This window comes from Peromyscus maniculatus, chromosome 1, assembly GCF_049852395.1.
Source record: "Peromyscus maniculatus bairdii isolate BWxNUB_F1_BW_parent chromosome 1, HU_Pman_BW_mat_3.1, whole genome shotgun sequence".
NCBI classification, from domain to species: Eukaryota; Metazoa; Chordata; class Mammalia; order Rodentia; family Cricetidae; genus Peromyscus; species Peromyscus maniculatus.
The window spans coordinates 136,718,033-136,735,661 of NC_134852.1; the positions used below are offsets into that span (position 1 = coordinate 136,718,033).

Below are 17,629 nucleotides of genomic sequence, written 5' to 3' on the forward strand. Positions count from 1 at the left end.
GGACTAGTGAAACTCTGCCTGGTCTAAGGCAAATGGGCCAGAGACTGTCCTGCACTGTCGGCCAGACCCCAGCCTTAGAGTCTTAGTGGATGTGGGAAGGGAGCTTAAAAGTCCCTCTAGGAGGGAACTTTTCAGTTTAGTTTAGGAACCCCAAGCCGGGCCTGGGTGCTGGAGCGAGGTCAACAACGTCAGGTCCCGGACAGCCCGAGACAGGACAAGCTCCAAGGAGTGTAGGAGCTGGTAGGTATAGAGCAGCTGGGGCCAGGACACTTGGGATGACACCTGATTGGGGCCATCCAGAGCCCCTAGAAGCAGCTCCTTCCCTTCCTCCTCCTCCTCCTCCTCCTCCTCCTCCTCCTCCTCCTCCTCCTCCGAGCAGTTGAACCCTGCAGCCAGCACCTGTGAGAATAAATCCATGGGTCACACAGTGCCACCTCACAAACCTAAGAGTCCATTCCTTCTGTTACCCGTCACCTCCTAATGACATCTATGACCACAGGCCATGATTGCTCTGGACAGCCTCTACCTCAGACCTCTGGTGTCAGCGTCTCACATCTTATCTGAGTCCGCTACTCTGTTTGCTTTTCCTTTAAAATTATTCATTTGTGTGTGTGTGTACTCTATGTATGTGCAATACATGTGCGCAGTACTTGAAGAGACGAGAAGAGGCATCAGGTCCCCTGGAACTGGAGTTCAGGATGGTTGTGAGCCACCGTGTGGACGCTGGGACTCAAACTAGGGTCCTTTGCAAGAGTAAACAGTGCTCTTAACTGCTGAGCTATCTTTGCAGGCCAAAAAAAAAGTGTGTGTGTTTTTTTTAATTTTCAGTGATTTGTTTATTTTTATTTTGTATGTATGAGCATTTTTACGTGCATGTATGGAGCATGTGTACTGCCTGCATGGCTGGTGTTCTTGGAGGCCAGAAGAGGGTGCTGGATGTCCTGAAACTGGCACTGTGGATGTTTGTGAGCTTTTATCCTCTGAGAGAACAGCAAGTGCTCTTAACTGGTATCTCTCCAGCTCTGCTTCTTGTGTTTGTTTGTTTTTGCAGAATCTTCCTATGTAACTCCAGCATGGCCTTGAATTCACAATCCTCTTGCCTCAGCCTGCCAAGTGTCTGGGACTACAGGAATGCATCACCACACTTTTGGCTTACTAGATTTAAAAAAAAAAAAAATCAACTTTTACATTCCTTTTCTGTGTATGGGTGTTTTCCTGCATGTGTGTCTGTACACCACGTACAGGCCTAGTGCCAAGGAGGTGAGAAAAAGCACCAGATCCCCTGGAACTGATGGTTGTGAGCTGCCATGTAAGTGCTGAGAACTGAACCCAGGGCCTCTGGAAGAGAGGCCAGTACTGTTAACCACTGAGCCATCTCTCCAGTCTCTTTACCTATTTTTTTTTATGTAAAAAAAAATGGCCATAGTAGAGCAAGGTGCTACAAACAGGGTGGGACTGATCTCCTGGGTCACCCTGGGGGGCCGCTGCTCAGGAAGTCCCTCTTTGCTATTTAGGATTTTTTCCCCCAGGGTCAGCAGGTATGACATAACTACTTCTCGATCTTGCTTGCGTTTTCTATTCTCCTTTTACTAAGGAAAAAATTCTATTGCCCTCCGAAATGTCTAGGAGAATCTGAGTAATGTCAGAATTGGAGGGAGAGGAGAACAGATATTGGGCCTGATGATGACAGCGTCTGTCCTGGGTGACCCCGGGTTCTTCTTTCCTTGGAGTCCAATCCCCAAGAGCAGGCAGAGACTTTGGGGCAGAGCCAGGCTCTGATGCTCACTCACAGGATCTGGAATGTCTCCCCAGCCTGATTCACAGGGGTGTTTCAGAAGGGAGCCAGGGAGCCTATTTTGCTTGTGGATCCCAGGGGTCAAGGGTGCAGTGGGCACTCTACCTGGAAGCGTAAGTGCCTGTGGAGGTCGCGGAGATCCAGCCTCGTGGCCCACAGCTGCACCCTCTCTGGGCTTCTCCAGGTCCCTTGGCTCCCCAGCCCTCTCAGCAGGGCGGGGAAGGGCCGAAGTGTGGTGGAAAGGAAGCAGAGCCTCTCTGGGTCCTATTGAAGGGAGTGGGGATGGTCAAGAGATACCTGCAGAACACCAAACCCAGCCCCAGCTTTGTGTGGGTCTCTTTTTCATTCCAGATTCCACTTCATCCTCAAATCTACTCTTTAAAAAATTGATTGTGCTGGGCGGTGGTGGCGCACGCCTTTAATCCCAGCACTCGGGAGGCAGAGGCAGGCGGATCTCTGTGAGTTCGAGGCCAGCCTGGTCTACAAAGTGAGTCCCAGGAAAGGCACAAAACTACACGGAGAAACCCTGTCTCGAAAACCAAACCAAACAAACAACAACAACAAAAAAAATTGATTGTGCTGGCTGTATTGGTGCACGCCTTTAACCCTCTCTCTCAGGAGGCAGAGGCAAGTAGATGTGAGTTCGAGGCCAGCCTGGTCTGCATAGTGAGTTCCAGGACAGCCAGAGCAAATAGTGAGACCCTGTCTCAAAAAAAAAAAAAAAAAAAAACCAACAAAATATTATTACATCGTGTCTGTTTTTAGCATGTGTGTATGTGTGTGTGCACACACCTGTGGAGGTCAGAGGACAACTTGCTGGAACTGGTGGTCTTCTTCCACCACGTGGGTCCCAGGGATTGAACTCGGGTTGCCAGGCTTGACAGCAAGTACCTTTATCTACTGAGCATCTTGCTGCCTCCTTGGCTTTATTCTTGGGTTCCCCCACCTTTGCTTTGAGCTCTATCCCGTCTCCTTCTTGGCCCATACTCTTCTCTGGCCTCAACTCAGTTTATCCCCCTCCATCCACAGCCTCATTCCACTCCTTCCTTTGCTACTCTATCCAATTTGTCAATCACATCCTGTTTCCAACATCTATCCCTGCTCTGCTACCTCGTTCCCACTCCAACCCAACTCCCTCTGCAGTCTCCATCGTTTGCCCATTCCACCCCCTTCTTCCATCCCAGGGATAGTTTTCACCCATGTCCACATCGGTCTTCTCATCTCTGACCTGACCTCCAACTTCCATCCCCGTGACCAGCCCGTCTCTTTCCCACAACTGCCTCCTTTCCCGATCTCAAATCAGTCCCAGCCCCACCTCTTCCTCCACCCAAAGTCATTCTCACCCTCTTCCTGCTCCCATTTTCAAATTCCAGTGTGCTCCATCTCCCTTTGTTCCTCTCCTATCTCTCTCTCAAGTGAAGTCTCTGCCTCCCAAGTACTGGGATTACAGATGTGTGCCACTATCCTCGGCTTCCAGCTTCACCGCTATGGAGGCATAGTAACTACATAAATCTGCAGATCCACATTCACTCAAACCCTTGTCCATGTCAATGCTTCATTGCCAGTCTGCCCAGCCCGTGCCCTTCACTCACAGACAGATGACGCCATGCCTGGAAAGTCAGGGAAACATTGGGGAGATGGTGTCCCAGGGGCAGAAGGTCCAAGCTCACTCCTGGCAATCGAGATTCAGCCTGAAGGGTAAGTTCTGTTAGTGGGGCCCAGTGGGACACGGGGGTGTCCCTACCTCCAGACCCGATTGCCTCAGGGAGACTCACAAAGCTGTGGACATAGCCCTGAACCTCAGAGAGCAGCTTCCTGGCAAGGTACAGGCTGACTGTGAATTCCCTGCGCAGCTCCTGCAGGCTCAGGGGGCCTGTTGGGAACCCCCAGGCACCAGCTTGTACCAGAAGCAAGGGTAGCAGCAGCAGGCTGAGCCCTGGAGAGAGGAGGAAAGGGGACAAGATGGAGACGCCTGGAGAAAAGGACAAGTTATACAAGCTCTGTCCCTTTCACTGGCATCTTCAAGCTGCCCCCTCAGAAGCCCCATTTGGACCACAGAGGCTGCCCTGTGTCATCTCTGCACAAGTGCCACTGTTGTAAGAAGACAAAGGTAGAATCTTGACACACCCACCCACCCACTAACACCCTTGGTCAGTTGCCTGCATAACTGCATGCATGTAGCCTGGTCGCTAGTACTTTCTCCATTTTACAGTGGAGAAAGACCTTGAGATTGGGTAAAGTGACTAGCCAAAGTTGGACAGTGAGAGGAACAGGGAGGCAGGATTAGATTCTAGATCCGTCCAATCACAGGCCAGTATGCTTTCCCCAGGGAACTCAGACAAAATAGCCACCTGCCTCAGAAGTGGGGACACGGTGTTCTGCCAAGGATTCCTTGGGCACACCCAGGCAGCTTTGGTGCTTTGAACTGACCTAGGGCCATGGGGAAGACCTAGCCAAGCCAGTGAGTGGCTCTCTTCCAGGGACTCAGATGGAAGGCAGTAAGCCATCATGCACTGGAACCCTTCTGGGATAAACCAGCAGCATAGTACAAAGGGACGTGGGGTGGGGTGGCACTCAGGGGAGGGAGGAGGTTGGCTTCCTAGTCCTCCCTTGAGCAGGTCACTTCTTATCTCTGTGTCCCAGGCTCCCAAGGGGGAGCAGGGCTCTGGAGTGGGGCACTGGGAAGAGGGCAGTCTTCAGAGGTTTCTCAACTGGGAGTTACACAATTCCCCTCGAAACCCAAACCAAAACCATCCCCAAATCCAGCCCCACTCCTGTTCCTCCCCAGGCCCCTTCTCTGTCCATTCATAATCTCTAAGCTGCCTCTAAGTGCCCTCGGTAGGGGTTAACAGATTTTCAGAAGTAGGCAGTGCCTGAGATCCCTGGCATTCAGGCTTCTTGGCTTGGGAACCATTCTGACTCTCTAGCATCCTGAAGAGTAAAGCAAAACACAATTCTACCTAGCTCTAGGATGAGGACAAAGCATGTACCCTTGGGCCCTGGTAAATATTACACCCCAGACTAAGCTGTTCTAACTCATACCCACTTACCGCCGCTCTAGGTTCTGGACACTCCAAGACCCCTTTTGTAGTGAATCCTGCCCTGGTCCTCCAGCTCTTGGTCCCCGCCCCGTCCTGCCACTTGCCTCTCTCCCTACAGTTCTGTCCCTAGCTCCTCAGCTACCAGCTGCAGACTGGCAACCTTCTAAGCTTCAAGAGGGGCTGCCCCCTTGGTCCCAGTCACCACTTGTTTCAGCACACGCCCCCCCCCCCACACCATGTTCCTCCGACTGTCCTCAGCTCTCAGTCTTCATTTGTCTACATAGTCCCACTCTTGGCCAGACTGCTTATCCAGTCCTCCTCACACCTCCCAGCCGAGGGGTCCCATCACTGGTCCAGCCTGGGCAAAGCTGTAATTTCACTGCTCTAGCCCCTGCCCACTCACACCAGGCTCATTCCCACTGTCAGCCGGCAGTGTCCATTAGCTTGGCCAAAGTGTTGCCCCTCAGCCCTCTGCCCCAACTCTACCTGTTAAACTCTCCCAGGCTCCACCAAACCTCCCACCCCTCTGCCCAGTCCCAGCTTCCGACTCACGCCAGCCAAGGCCTCCTGTCACCTGGCCCATGTCAGGGCCCAGCCTTTGTGTGCAGCCATCTCCTGGGCAGGGGGGTCTTATACTGGGGGCTGCGCCCAGTTTCGCTTTCTGTCCTGCTTGTACTTTCAGCTTTCTGTCACTGAGTCTTCCCTTCTAAAATGGGGAAATGTAATTTCCCTTCCTAGAGGGGGAACCATGGGGGTGGCGGGAAGCTAGGGTTTCAGCCCATCTGAGCTCCAGATCCACGGTTGGGCTCCCAGGTCCAGCCCCTCCCTCAGCTCCGCACCTCTGGGACTCTGTCCACTCACATAGCTCTGTCCATTGGTGGGACCCAAAAGACCCAGCCTCCTCATACATCTCTGCTGTCACTAGTATCCAAGGGCCATTGCCAGTCCATTGTCCTTTGAATGACAGATGGCCAGGTAAGGGAATTACCCATAAGAGGGGACTTGGTGGGGTTGACTCATCCATCCCCTCATTTGGTTTACCAGATGGCTGAAGAGTGTGCGGGAAATCATAGCTCCATAGTGAGGAATGAGTCTGCGTGGGGCTGGCGGGGACTAGTTTGATGCACTGAGAGAAGGTATTCAGGTGTCTGTGACCAAGTGTCAGGGCTGAAGGAGACCCATCTCAAGGCCATGCTATCATGATCAGCTTTATTCAGACAATGGCTCACTCTATGGGCAGAGTCACACAGGATTATGGCTCAGTCCATATCGAGGGTCAGAACTTGGACTAGGGCTGAACTCAGTACCTAGTCTGGGGTGAGTGTATGTGCTCTCTCTGTATTTGGGGCTATCAGTGAACCCTCTGCTTGTGGCTGGTCAGTGTTAGGCTTAGGGCTTCATCAGTGACAGAGTTGTGCAGCCTCTGACTGAGGCTGTGACTCAGGTGAGGCGAAAGCTTAGGCTAGCATAAGATCTCAACCAATGACCAGAACTGAGGCTCAGCCTGTGGCCAGCTTGGGGTTGTATGAGATTCAAGCCTCAGCCACCACCCACAGTAGTCCGTGTTTCAGCACCATGAAGATCATGGTCAGGGATGGAGCCTAACCACAACGTCCCTTCTGGCACAACCCTGCTGTCAGCCACACCCTTGATTTCCCATCTTCTGAGAGAGCATGGGGGTTTCTTGCTCTTCCCCAAACTCCCACTTTCCTTTTGGGACTTGTGGGGTTTCCCTACTGGCTTCCTGCTGTGAGACAGAAACCAAGGGGGCTTCCCCTGCGGGTACCCCACCTCCTCAGCTCTGCCTAAGCACTGTCCACTCAGAGATGCCTGCGACACAGTGCCAGGGAGATACCAAGTCGTGGAATCTGTTCAAGTGCTGTAGGGAAGGAAAGGGACACCGGACCAGAACACCTTGGTCCAGTCAAGTGTCCGCTGTCGTGTCCCAGGAGCAGCAGCTCATCCACCATTTCTGATTGGGAGGCGGGGCTAGGGGATGATAAGAACAGAGACTGGTCTGGTCTTCTGCACAGCCACCCCACTCCCATCATGGAGCACAGCCCTTGGTCCTCCCTCCGTTCTGTCCACTGGCCCTCCCACTGCCTGTCCCCCTCATGAATAAATCACCTCTCTGATTACAGCCTTCGGGACCCTGGCCTTCCCTGCCAGTCCCTCTGGCCTTCATCACTTCCCCTGACCGCCAGCTGGAGGCGCCCTCATTTATGCCGGCTCTAGCACCTGGAGTGCTGTACCTGGAATGCTGTCCCCAGTACTGCCCAAGTGACTCCGCCTGTCCGAATGCTGAGCCCTGGACCTTTTCCCTTTTGGCTCCCCTGGGGTCACGGCCATCCCCTCCTGACACGGATCCTATCGCAAACGGGGGCTTTGCAGTGGGTGTGTCTTGCTCACTCTACTCCCACGCAATGCTTCTGCCACACCGGCCTCCTCCGGCCTCCTCGTGGCTTTTAGAACATCAGATCCTCAGGGCCTTTGCACCTGCTGCTCCTCCTTCCTCTCCTCAGGTATCTGAAGAGTTTACTCTTTGAAAGGTCCCGGCTAACTCCTGTCTCACCTTCTCAGATGGCCCACCACAAATAAAATTCTCCCTCAGGAGAGAGAATTCCCTCAGGAGAATTACACAATTCTCCTCAAAACCCAGCCCAAAGCATCCAGTTGTCTCTGCATTTTCTATCCTTCCCCTGCTTTATTTTTTTTTTTTTTTTTTTTTTTTTGGTTTTTCGAGACAGGGTTTCTCTGTGTAGCTTTGCGCCTTTCCTGGGACTCACTTGGTAGCCCAGGCTGGCCTCGAACTCACAGAGATCCGCCTGCCTCTGCCTCCCGAGTGCTGGGATTAAAGGCGTGCGCCACCACCGCCCGGCCCTTCCCCTGCTTTATTATTATTATTATTATTATTAATTTTTTATCATTTGTGTGCGTGTGTGTAGGGCATGTGTGTCAAAGCGCACATGTGGTAGTCAGAGGAAAACTCTGTGGAGTCAGTTATCTTATATCATCTTTATTCAGGTTTAGGAATCCATTATAGATCCTCGGCCTTGTATGGCAAATGCTGTATTCACTTAGCCATCAACCATCTTTTTTTTTTTTTTTTTTTTTTTTTTTGCTTTTGGTTTTTCGAGACAAGGTTTCTCTGTGTAGCTTTGCACCTTTCCTGGAACTCGCTTTGTAGATCAGGCTGGCCTCGAACTCACAGAGATCTGCCTGCCTCTGCCTCTGCCTCCCGAGTGCTGGGATTAAAGGCGTGCACCAACAGGCGCCCGGCCTCACTTAGTCATCTTGCTAGCCCTTAATGCTTTATTTTTGAACCTCACCTACTGCTTGGTCGGTCAGTCAGTTTGTCTGTTTGTCTATCTCTTTATCTATCTACCTATCTATCTATCTATCTATCTATCTATCTATCTATCTATCTATCTATCGTCTGTCTTCTGTCTATCTATCTATATCTATTTATCTATCTATCTATCTATCTATCTATCTATCTATCTATCTATCTGTCTGTCTATCTATAGCTATGAAGGTTTTGTAAGACAGGACCTCAAGCCAGGCACAGAGGCACACACATTTAATCCCAGTACTCAGAACAGAGGCAGGCAGATCTCTATGAAGTTGGCATAGTCTGCAAGGACATCCAAGGCTACAGTACAGAGAGACCCTGCCTCAAAAAAAAAAAAAAAAAAAAGACATGGTCTCATGTAGCCCAGGCTGGCCTCAAACTTGAACTCTTCCCACTTCAGTGTCTCAGGTGCTATGGCTTAGCCTGGAGCCAGTAGGAAATGGAAGGGATGTGGTAAGAGGTGAGAAATGGAACTGAGGAAGCTGGGGGTGTGGCTTCTCGTGTGTAACTTGCCAATCTTGGACCTCAGTTTCCTCATTGAGACTTGACAGTTGGTTTCAAAGTCAGCCACTGATTACAGGGAAATTAAAACCTAGAGCAAGAGTGAAAGGGCCATCTGCCAAGTTTCTCGTTCTTTCCCACACCCTGCGGGCTCTCCAGAGCTGGGGGAACCCTGAACCGGGGGGCAGTATTTACTGATTTCAGCGGAGCCATGGGAAGGAAAGTCTTACCGGAGGCACGTGGAGAGCGGTAACAGAATGGAGACTGGAACTCAGCTCCTGTGTTTCCAGCTTGTGCTTCACTGGGGAAATCCCTAGGTCATGTGACATCAGTGCCAAAGCTCAGAACTAGCCCCATGGTGCCATCAAGATGGCCTGTGGGGAAGGCAGGAAGGCCTGGAGTTGAGCCTCACCTGGAGGCTTCTGAGCCAGGTGGAGAGCCCCTGATGCTCGCCCTCCAACAGTAAGGTGGATGTGGCTGTATTACTCCATCTGGGGGCTTTGTTTTGTTTTTTTTAAACATCTGTTTTATTTTTAATTATATGTGTATGTCTGCATTGGGGTTTGTTTATAGCATGTGGGTGCTAATAGCAACTGAAGGTGTTCGATCCCCTGGAACCGGAGTTACAGGCAATTGTAGTAACAAAGGTGCTGGGAAGTGAACTGGTGTCCTCGGAAAGGTCAGTAAGCTCCCTTAACTGCTGATCCATTTCTCCAGCTCCCTCCCCCTTCTCAGACAGGGTCTCACTGTGTAGCCCTGGTGGGCCTGGAGCTTGCTATGTAGACCAAGTTGGCCTAGAACTCACAGGTGACTGGCCTCTACTTTTTGAGTGCTGAGATTAAAGGTATGTGCCACAATGCCAGGCTCTCCCCCACCCCCCAACACACACACTTAAAAAAAAAATAGGATTTTGCCATATAGCCCAGGTTGGCCTGGAACTTTCCATCCTTCTGTTTGAGACTCCCAAGTTCTGGGATTCTAGGCATGTGTCGCACATTCTGTCATTGAGAGCCCACCAGGAGAAATCCTACAGTGTCTACTCACAGAATGAACAAGGGACTTCATTGCCCAGCTCTCTCCTGCCTACCATCCCGCATCTAGACAGACCTGCATTCCTAGACCTAACTTTACAATGTCCTTTTACAGGGAAAAAGGAAGACTTTACCTCTTGTCCTCCAAGGTTGTTGGTTCCATGACAACATGTTTAGGCACAGGATGGTAGGCACATAGTGAGTTCCAGGACAACCAAGGATATATAATGACAGTCTCAAAGGAGGACCCCAGCTTAGATCCCTAGCAATAGCAGATAAGTAGTCTGAACTGGCCATCTCCTGTGACCAGATTGGTGCCTGGCCCAACTGTCATCAGAGAGGCACCATCCATCAACTGATGGAAGCAGATGCAGAGACCCAAAGCCAAACATTAGGCAGAGTTTGGGAATCCTGTGGGGGAGGAGGAGATAGGAGTGTAGGAGCCAGAGGGGTCAGTCTCACACAATCAACTAACCTGGGCTCACGAGGGCTCACAGAGAGTGAACTGACAACCAGGGAGCCTGCATGAGACTGACCTAGGCACTCTACATACATGTTACAGGTGTTTAGCTTGGTTTCTTGTAGGACTCCTAATAGTGGGAGCAGGGGCTGTCTCTGACTCTTTCACTGGCTTTTGGGACCCTACTTCTCCTACTGGGTCTCCTTGCCCAGCCTTAACACATGGGGAGGTGCTTAGTCTTACAGCAACTTGATATGCCATGTTTTATTGATACTCATGGGAGACCTGCCCTTTTCCTGGATGGAGATGGAAGAGGAAGGATTGGGATGGAAGCAGGGTGGGGAGTGGGCAGGTGTGAAGGTGGAGGAGGCTGTGGCCAGGATGTAAAATGAGTTGATGAAAAAAAAAGTCTCTTGGAAGGAGTCTGTCTGCAGAGACTGATAAGCAGATTGGAATCCAGTACTGTGGAAAGCTAAGAATGTCATCAAATATCATTTTGGACCTTTATAAGTTTCCCCCATCTCAATGTGTCTTCTTGTCTGCTGTACCCACCAATGTATTTTAAACTTGCCTTGATTTATGACTTTCTTTGTTCTGTAACACTATAAAATCCTTGTGAAACTGCTTCCATGTTTGAACAAGGAATTTGGGGTAACCTAAACCTGTGTTCCAGGATCATGGTCACTCATAAAGGCTCCATAATAAACTATGTCTTATTCCCTTTAAAAATAAAAAAAAATGAATAAATAAGTCAGCAGGGCACTGGGTAGCAAGTTATTCAACTGTCAGATTCCTATCTGTACCGTCTGCACGTGAGACAAAGAATGCAAACTGATACACCTGGAGGGCTCACCAAGCCGTTGTATGTGAAGCAGTAATCATGGGGCCCTGCATTGGTAAGACTGGGGTTCAGCTATTAGTGGGTATTACAAGGCCTGACCCACAGGAAACAGCAAAAAATACCAGATTTTGCTAATCTGAGATGAGAGTCAGACCAGGCACTCAGCTTCTCACTTTCTGGGAAACCCTTGAACGTCACCTTCTGATCTTTGTTTCTTCCTTTGGAGAATGGGGCTCAGCAAGCAGCAGTTGCCTTCCCAGAGGAGCCAAGGACTCAGCGGAACAGAAAGTGATCCTAGGAAAGGGACCCAAGACTAAACACATTTATTTCTTTCATATGTGCCTTATATACACAGCTAGAGCCGGGTGGTGGTGGTGCACACCTTTAATCTCTGCACTCAGGAGGCAGAGGATCTCTGTGAGTTTGAGACCAGCCTGGTCTACAAAGCAAGTTCCTGGACAGCCAGAACCATTTTACAGCGAAACCCTGTCTAAAACAAAACAACAACAACAACAAAAAAAAACCCCAAAAAACAAAGGAACAAAAACCAAAAACAACAACAACAAAAAATCCACACACCCAGAAGTGATGTTGTATTGTTTACATTTGATCTCACAAGATGGAGAAGCAATGTTATGTATTTCCAATGCTCCGACACTTTGTCTGGAGTCACATAAGGTCAAGTGTGGAACATCCCAGTGCGGCATCACATTGGCACTCAAAAGGATTATATTGAGTCTGTCAGATAGCTCACTGGGGGCTGGAGAGACAGATCATAGGTTAAGAGCATCTGCTGCTCTCCCAGAGGGCCAGGTTCAAGTCTCAGCACCCACATGGCTGTTCACAACTCAACTGTTTGTAACTCCAGTTTCAGATGGTCCTTTGCCCTCTTCTGTCCCCCACCCCAGGTACGAGGCATGCACATGGCACACAGACATACATTCAGGCAAAACCGAATCCATGCACACAAAAACAATAAAAAGGCTTTTTAGCTAGGTGATGGTGGCACATGCCTTTAACCCAGCATCCAGGAGGAAGAGGTAACTGGATCCCTAAGTTTCAGTCCAGCTTGGTCCAGAGAGAGTTCAAGATAGCCAGGACTACACAGAGAAACCTTTCTTGAAAAACCAAAACCCTGGCGGTTTGCCTTTAATCTAAGCACCTAAGAGGCAAAGGTTGTTGGATCTCTGAGTTCAAGGCCAACCTGGTCTTCAGAGAAAGTTCCAGGACAACCAGTGCTACACAAAAAAACCTTGTTTCAGAATGGAAAGAAAAAAAAGCTTTTGGGCGGTGGTGGCGCACACCTTTACTCTCAGCACGAGAGAGGTGGATCTCTGTGAGTTTGAGGCCAACCTAGTCTACAAAAGTGAGTTCTAGGACAGCCGGGGCTACACAGAGAAACCCTCTCATGGGGGAAAAAAAGACTTTAAAAAAGATGGCTTGGGAGCTTGGGGGTTACAGAGATGGCTCAGTGGTGGAGAACGCTTCCTGCTCTGTCAGAGGACCTGGGTTTCGAACACAGCCCTCACATTAGGTGGCTCACAAACACCTGTAACTCCAAGGAATCATATAACCCTCTTTGGCCTTTGACACACATACATAAATAAATGTAAAAAAAAAAAAAAGCTCAATGGGTTATGATGTCAATCCTGACAATTTGAACTTGATCCTTAGGATGTATATGACGGAAGAAGAACTGACTCCAGCTCTGGTGGTGTGGGGCATTTCCCCTGCCCCACCTTCAGACACACACACACACACACACACACACACACACACACACACACACACACACAGAGGATTTAGGATATTTAGATTTCAGATTTTTGAGTTAGGAATGTTTAACCTACTTGATAAATAAATCAAAACCTGTCAACTGTCCAGGGAGTGGATGAGTGAGGAGAGCCTTCGGGATACAGTCGACAGGTCATTCCTTTCTGTCCTCCATTCCTTTGTAAAAAACAAATGCGTAGAGCTGAGCATGGTTGTGCATGCCTATCCCAGCACTACAAGGAAAGATCCTGTCTCAACTACCCTTACCCTCTCCAGAAAAGAGAAAGTCTTTGGGTGTGATCCTCAGCACTGAGACAGAGGATGGATGGCTAGACAGATGGGTAGATATAGATATTGATGGAACATCAGTTAAGTGTGGCCCAGTCATTGCTCTATTTTTTATTTTTAAATTTTGTCTATTATTTTATTTTTAATGTTCTAGGGATTGAATCTAGGGCCTTGGGCTGGGTAAGCCGTAATCACAGCCCTAGTCATTCTTACTGAGGCTCATGATGAATGTAGTGGAATAGAACTATAATGTCGTCAAATGCTTATGAAGTGACCAAGATAACGAACGGCCTTGTTCTGTGTGGTGGCCTGAATGAGGATGGCTCCCATAGGCCCACAGATTCGAATGCTTAGTCATCAGGGAGTCGCACTATTTAAGAAAAATTAGGAGGCATGTCCATGTTGGAGGAACTGTGTCACTGGGGATGGGCTTGAAGATTTCAAAAGCTCACACCCAGCCAAACCTCTCTCTCTCTCCCTGGATCAGGATGTAATTCTCAGCTACTGCTCCAAAGCCATGAGCATCACCTCAACCCTGCCATGCCCTCATCTTGATGATAATGGATTAACCCTCTGAAACTGTAAGCAAGTCCCCAATTAAATGCTTTCCTTTATAAGAGTTGCCTTGGTCATGGCTTCCCTTCCCAGCAATAGAACAGTGACTAAGACATTGTTGTGATCTTACCCTGGCTCCATTTTTGTGTCTGCTCAGGCAATTTTCAGTCCCTAAATCCCCCCGAACAGTCATATCCACCTTAACAACACATTCACATCCCATTTGGGACTTTTCATGACCCTGATCATGGCCCAGATGATAACCAAAATAGCTGCTGAATTTATAGTCAACTCAAATGTTACCAGGTTTCTCCGGCCTACACCTGACAATGGTTTAATTGTGAGTTTTGCTGTTAAAAATCTCTGTACTTCTGGGCTTTAGTGTCGAGAGCTTTTTAGGGCAAGAACCTGCTCTTGCTGATAGCTAATAAAAGATTTAGCCTTATATTCTTGGAGGTCTGTAACTTTTTCACCTGGACTTATATTTCAACTATTTCCTCATTTAACAACTCCGCCTCCCAAAATTCCTATGTTCATTTTATACAGACAAGGCTCAGAAAGACCTTCCCAAGCTCACAGAGCTAACAAGCGGTAGCTTTGGGATCTGAACCCAGCAATCTGGCTTTGTTAACTGAGGACAGAAAGAAAAAATTTAAGGAACATGGGGATGGAAAAGAGTCTGGAAATCTGGTTGAATTATCTTGCCAGCTGAGAGTCAAGACTTCCAATATATGGGGCTGGAGAGATGGCTCAGTGGTTGTTGCTCTTTTAGAGGTCCTGGGTTCAATCCCTGGTACACATGTTGTGGTTCACAACTGTCTGTTAACTCCAGGTCCAGGAGATCAGGATGTCCTCTTCTGACCTCCATGGGTACTACATGACATACAAACACACACACACACACACACACACACACACACACACACACACGCACGCACGCACGCACGCACACAAAACCTAACATTAAAAAAATTCCAATACATTTATTGTCAATATTTGCTATAGAAACAATGTTTCTTTCACACAGAGATATTTCAAATGAATGTTAAAACAGCGATGAATCATGCTATAGGCCTAAGCATCTGTGGCCTTTCTCTTTCCCCAACTGTAAACCTGTAATTTTCTAGGATCTCACAAGAAAACCCATTTACAGGAAAAGACATATTCCAACCCCTTTGTGGGACCTTTCTGTTCCATGCTTCCATGTTTTATCTTATATAATTACAATTTTGTCCAAGGCACCTCCAGAACTACCCTGTAATCCCACGCACTGAAAAGGAGAAAAAATACAGCAGAGAGGAGACTTTTAGAAACCTCCTGAGCAATGAAACTTCAAAAGTCTCCCAATTCCTATCCTTAGCTATCACTGACACACTTGGGATTCCCCCTTGAAAAGTCTCCACACACCCTGAGTGTGTCTTACTCTTTCTCTACAAGTCCTTGTAGCTAAGTTAAAAAGTTCTTCCTATTCAGGAAGAGCCCTGGCTAGCCTGGAACTTACTCGTTAGACCAGGCTAGCCTCAACTCACAGAGATCCCTCTGCCTCTGCCTCCCTAGTGCTGGGATTAAAGGCATGTGCCACCACAGACTTTCAAAAATACTCTTTTCTTTTTCTTTTTCTTCTTTCTTGAGACAGTTTCTCTGTGTAGTTTTGGTGCCTGTCCTGGATTTTGCTCTGTAGACCAGGCTGGCTTCAAACTCACAGAGATCCACCTGGCTCTGCCTCCTGAGTGCTGGGATTGAAGGTATGCACCACCGCCACCCAGCCAAAAATACTCTTTTTAAAAAAAATTATTTGTGCTGGGCGGTAGTGGCGCACGCCTTTAATCCCAGCACTCGGGAGGCAGAGCCAGGCGGATCTCTGTGAGTCGAGGCCAGCCTGGACTACCAAGTGAGTCCCAGGAAAGGCTCAAAGCTACACAGAGAAGAAAGCCTGTCTCGAAAAAACAAAAAAAATTATTTGTTTACTTTTATTTTATGTGCATTGGTGTTTTGCCTGCATGCTTGTCCATGTGAGGGTATCAGATGCCCTGGAACTGGAGTTACAGACAGTTGTGAGCTGCTATGTGGGTGGTGGGAATTGAATCCAGGTCCTCTGGAAAAGCAGTTAAGTGCTCTTAACCACTGAGCCATCTCTCCAGCCCAAGCTATTATTATTATTATTATTATTAATTATTATTATTATTATCATATTTATTTATTCATTTTATTTTGTGAGTGCACCATGTGAGTATTTGGTATTCACAAAGGTTAGAAAAGGGCATTATATCGCCTAGGACTGGAGTAACGGATGGCTTTGAGCCACCCTGTAGGTGCTGGGAAATGAAACTATGTCCTCTGCAAGAGCAGTAAGTGCTCTTGACCACTGAGCCATCTTTCCAGTTCCTATGTGGTCATTTTCTGTTTTGTTTTGTTTTGTTTTGTTTTTCAGGACAGGGTTTCTCTGTGTAACAGCCCTGGCTGTCCTGGAATTTACTTTGTAGACCAGGCTGGCCTCCAACTCACAGAGATCTGCCTGCCTCTGCCTCCCAAGCACTGGGATTAAAGGCGTGTTCTACCACTCCTGGCTCCTACATGATAATAATAAAAATTATTTTTAAAAAAAACCTTGCAGGCCCAGCACTCGGGAGGCAGAGACAGGCGGATCTCTGTGAGTTCGAGGCCAGCCTGGGCTACCAAGTGAGTTCCAGGAAAGGCGCAAAGCTACACAAGAGAAACCCTGTCTTGAAAAAGCAAAAAAAAAAAAAAAAAAAAAAAAAAACCTTGCAGGCATGCCTGTAATCTCAGCACTTAGAAGGCCATAGCACTAAAATTGGCATGAGTTTGAGGCCAGGCTGGGCTATGTAGCAAGATCCTGTTTCAAAAATACCAATAAACAAAGCAAGTATTTTTTAACAACATTGTCAGGTGTCCATTTCTGTATTATTCTGAAAATTCATGACCCTTACTCACCCTGTCCCTGCTCCAGGCCCAGCAGCGAGACCACTCATGTTCCCTCATCACTGAAGATGTGGTTGCCATGACTGTGATGGTCAGCAGAAGGCAGAGCATACGGGGGACTGGGAAGCACAATGTGAGCAAAGGAGACTGTGAAGCCTGGAGTCTCTCAGTACCTGGGGACCCATACATTCTCCAGCAGGACTCTCATAGCCATCCCCTCTCAGTCTGCTACTGCTCTTCTGGCCAAATGAAGACATAAATGCATTTCAAGCTTTGACCGGAAATACCAGTAACAATGAGATGAACGAGAGGGACCAGGCCATCGGGAAGGGAGCTACATCAAGCTCCCCCCTGTACCTTCACACACACACACACACACACACACACACACACACACACACACACACACACACACACACTGGTCCAGGGTCACACTTGCTCTGCAGGTCTTGTGGATAGACTGGTTCTGTACCCCCAGGACTGGTTAGTTAGGACTTCAGGGCCTCATGCCATCCCTGCTGGTCTGATTCTGGAAAACCACTTGTTACTGGAGGAGGAGGAAGGAGCAGGCCCTACCAACTCCTACAGAAGCCACAAAGCAATTCTAATACAGATTTTTTTTCTTCATTCAAAAGGGAAGATGTGGACACGAAGCACCCTAACTTAGGCCATGTCGAACAAAGAGGGCACAGACCTGGAGTTCAGTGAGAAGACGGAGCCACTCAGAGGAGGAGGCACCCTGATCTCTGAGCCTTTGACCTCAGATGGGAGGAAAGAGCCCGGATGGCCTAAACCGGGGTCCAGATCTGTGTCCAAATTCTAGCCATACACCTCTGAGCTGTTTCTCCTCTAGAACCCAAACTTGTAAAGATTTGAGCAAATACTAAGTTTCTAACAGCTCAAGGTAGGACCTCTAGGATCACCCCATCTCGACTTAGAGTACCTGCCCCAGAAAACTGAAGGCAGCCACAAGAATTTACTGCTGCTGAGCATGGAGGCACCCACCTGTGATGCTAGTACCCAGGAGGCTGGGGCAGGAGGATGCCTAGTTG

The 17,629-nt window shown here is 48.7% G+C and overlaps 1 protein-coding gene across 1 annotated transcript in view; it reads right to left on the reverse strand.

The window, feature by feature from the left end:
• Window positions 1-11: 11 nt before the first annotated feature.
• Il27 (interleukin 27) overlaps window positions 12-17,629 on the reverse strand; it is a 42,106-nt gene continuing 24,488 nt past the window's right edge. Inside the window, exons 3-6 of the mRNA XM_076562880.1 lie at window positions 3,571-3,731; window positions 3,388-3,486; window positions 1,901-2,059; window positions 12-399 (exon numbers count right to left, since the gene is read on the reverse strand). Coding sequence (XP_076418995.1) covers window positions 142-399; window positions 1,901-2,059; window positions 3,388-3,486; window positions 3,571-3,731 — 677 coding nt within the window. The 3' untranslated portion in view covers window positions 12-141. The remainder of the gene's footprint in view (window positions 400-1,900; window positions 2,060-3,387; window positions 3,487-3,570; window positions 3,732-17,629) is intronic.